Raw genomic sequence first — 2,665 nt, forward strand, 5'->3', positions numbered from 1 at the left:
ATGATGATGATGATGATGATGATGATGATGGTGATGATGATGATGATGATGATTCGTATTATCACAGAATGTTGTTAAGGTTAGCGTATGAAAGGCTTAACCACACTATGTAACAGCAAGAATATAATATCTGGGAACTATCTCGCTTATAGTTATTTTCGATTTTTGCTTTTTTTTTTTTATCAGCCCACTACAACTATCCTTTGTAATTTTCTTTCTTTCTGGTAAAGGTGCGGCCAAAACGCCCAGTAAGTTTGTTTTTTTCTTTCATTTATTCGTTGTTCTTGTGTTGTTGTTTCATTTGTTTGTTGTTTTTTTTGTTGTTTTTTTGTTGCTGTTTTTGGACGAGGAGGGTTGTTCAGTTATGAATGTTGTTGCCTGCAGTCAACACAAAAGGTATGCTTATAATTCGTATAATAGTAATATAAAAAAAGAAACACTTGTGTCTCTCATAGGAATGTCAAACTAACTAAATGGCATCTTTCGGACAAAATAAATAGTCTTGAGATGCTGACAAGTACAAAAGAACCACATGAAGGTTCGAGGATACAAATAAGCAGGTGGAGCAACTCCCCCACTCGTGCACAAGTACTGTCTAACATAGCTCTTTTCCGTGCTCATTAAATAATATTTTGTGAACCAAAAAAAAAATACTCGACTCTCCTGCGTGCAACAGCGAAGCGCCTAACCGCTACACCGCAGATGCCGGTTTAAATCTAGTAAGAACTCAAACAAATGCAAAAGCAAACGTAGTGTTATGATGCAATGATCTAGAAGATGAAACATTTTGCTATACCTGTTTAAGCTGCGTGGAAATCAACACCAAATATCGTAAGTTCCCCAGGTGATCAAATTCGTGTCTTCTGATTGGAACAACGAAGAGCGTACCAATTACACCACAGACGCCTCAAGAACTATCCTGCCCGCGAGCCACAAACTGTGAGTCGCTCGAAGCATGTGTCAGTGTTAAGCAAGAGGTGACTGCTCCAGAATGTCCAAGTGTTTGGGTAGGGCTGAGAACTGCCTGAAAGTCCTCTCCGAGCTGACCCGAGTTTCTGGTCAAACTTTGGATCAAGCTGCGAAGTTTGACGACTTCGGACTTCAATATGGAAGTCTCTGTCTGGCTGACTTGGAGATCTTGCTGGAGCCTGAGCTTTGACGCTTCCGCATCTCCAAGTCTAAGTTGTGTGTTCAGCAGTTCTCTTTCCGTGTGTCTGAGTTGTTCTCGCGTCAACAAAAGAGTTTGCTCTAGAGGAACAAAGGAGTCAGACGAGTCTTGTCCACGTGTATAACCACTGGGGCTGTTTGATGGAACTGCTGTCAAGTTAAGGTGATGTGGTTGAGTACCACAATCTATCAGTGCCACTTGATCGGCAAGAAGCGTGTTTGTATAGTCCGAACTGGTCTGAACCCATTGAAAAACATCACAGTCCTTGAGAATAAAGTCCTGTTCATTTATCTGTGAGGTTACGGTATTTCCGAAATCAGTTCCACTTTGCAGGATCCTGGGAATTCGAAGCTGCTGTTTTGCTTGAATGGTGTTGCTTGAACTCGGCTTAGTGGGCACTGTCTTTTTAAAATCAGGTTTCGGATTCGAAGTAACGTTTACCAAGGCAAAGGTCTTTTGAGTTTGGGGCAGCAGTGGAACCAACGAACTCTGTTCTGAAGGTACACGCGTTCCGGTGCGGTTATTTGGTGGGATTTTCAGTGTTTCCTGTTCATCAACAAAGTCAATTTCAACTGGGATGTTCGGCTTGAACTTACAGTTCTCGCTGCCATGTTCTGAGGCCACTGAAAAGTTATTGTGCTGATTATCAAAGTCATTCGAAGGCCGACCCCACTTGACGGGGACCGTGGACAACATCGAAGTCAAAGATGAACCAGACCCAGTCTCTTGTTTCTCTTCATGTTCCCAGCTTTGCCTGCCAGCATCATACGCTCGAGTTTGAGAGGCTTGAGCGGACCGTCTTGGTGGCAAGGGAGGGGCAGTGTCAGCCACGGAAGGGTTAGGGTTATTAAAAGAGCTGTCGAAAGAATGCATTGTTGTCGTCGTCGGGTATGAGGAGAAGGCAAGCATATTGGAGCTGAAGGCAACCGGCTCAGGTGGTGAGATTGAGGCGAGGTTATAGGAAGTCGTTTCGCATGGCCATGAGCCGAATTGTCTCTCCAGACTCGACGGTACAACGCAAGTCTCCGAATGAGCGCTGGGTAGAGAGATGAACTCTTTGGAACCTGAGATGGGAAACAAATTATACCGTCATGACTTAGGTTGTTTTTTTTTTTTAGTTTACTTCAAATTGTTTTAATAAGGAAAATAGAGTGTCTAGTTAGACAATACGAAAAAATTCAACAAAGTAACTGGACCTCACGGCAATATGTATACCTTCAGAACAGAATCTGTTGGCTCCACACAGTCGGCTAGAAAAACAAATGAGGTGGGAACTTTTTATAAATAGGAAAAAAATAATTGACGAAAGCACGCATCTTAATATAATGAGAATCAAAACCAGCGAAAGTGAAAGGATCGAACATCTATTTTTTGTTTTCTTTTCTTTTATATTGTTTTGTTGTTTGTTTGTTTATTTGTTTGTTCGTTCGTTCTTTTGTTCGTTTGCTTGTTCTTTTGTTTGTTTGTTGTTGTTGTTGTTTTTTGCTGTTGTTGTGG

General features: G+C 41.8%; 1 protein-coding gene across 2 annotated transcripts in view; it reads right to left on the bottom strand.

The window, feature by feature from the left end:
- Window positions 1-162: 162 nt before the first annotated feature.
- Window positions 163-2,665, bottom strand: part of LOC101857063 (GA-binding protein subunit beta-2) — a gene marked incomplete at its 5' end in the record, with an annotated part of 9,975 nt that continues 7,472 nt past the window's right edge. For both annotated transcript variants that reach the window (XM_005109458.3, XM_005109459.3), the window contains 1 exon segment: window positions 163-2,232. In XM_005109458.3, the coding sequence (XP_005109515.1) occupies window positions 908-2,232 (1,325 nt within the window). In that variant the 3' untranslated portion in view covers window positions 163-907.

This window comes from Aplysia californica, unplaced genomic scaffold (assembly GCF_000002075.1).
Source record: "Aplysia californica isolate F4 #8 unplaced genomic scaffold, AplCal3.0 scaffold00780, whole genome shotgun sequence".
NCBI classification, from domain to species: domain Eukaryota; kingdom Metazoa; phylum Mollusca; class Gastropoda; order Aplysiida; family Aplysiidae; genus Aplysia; species Aplysia californica.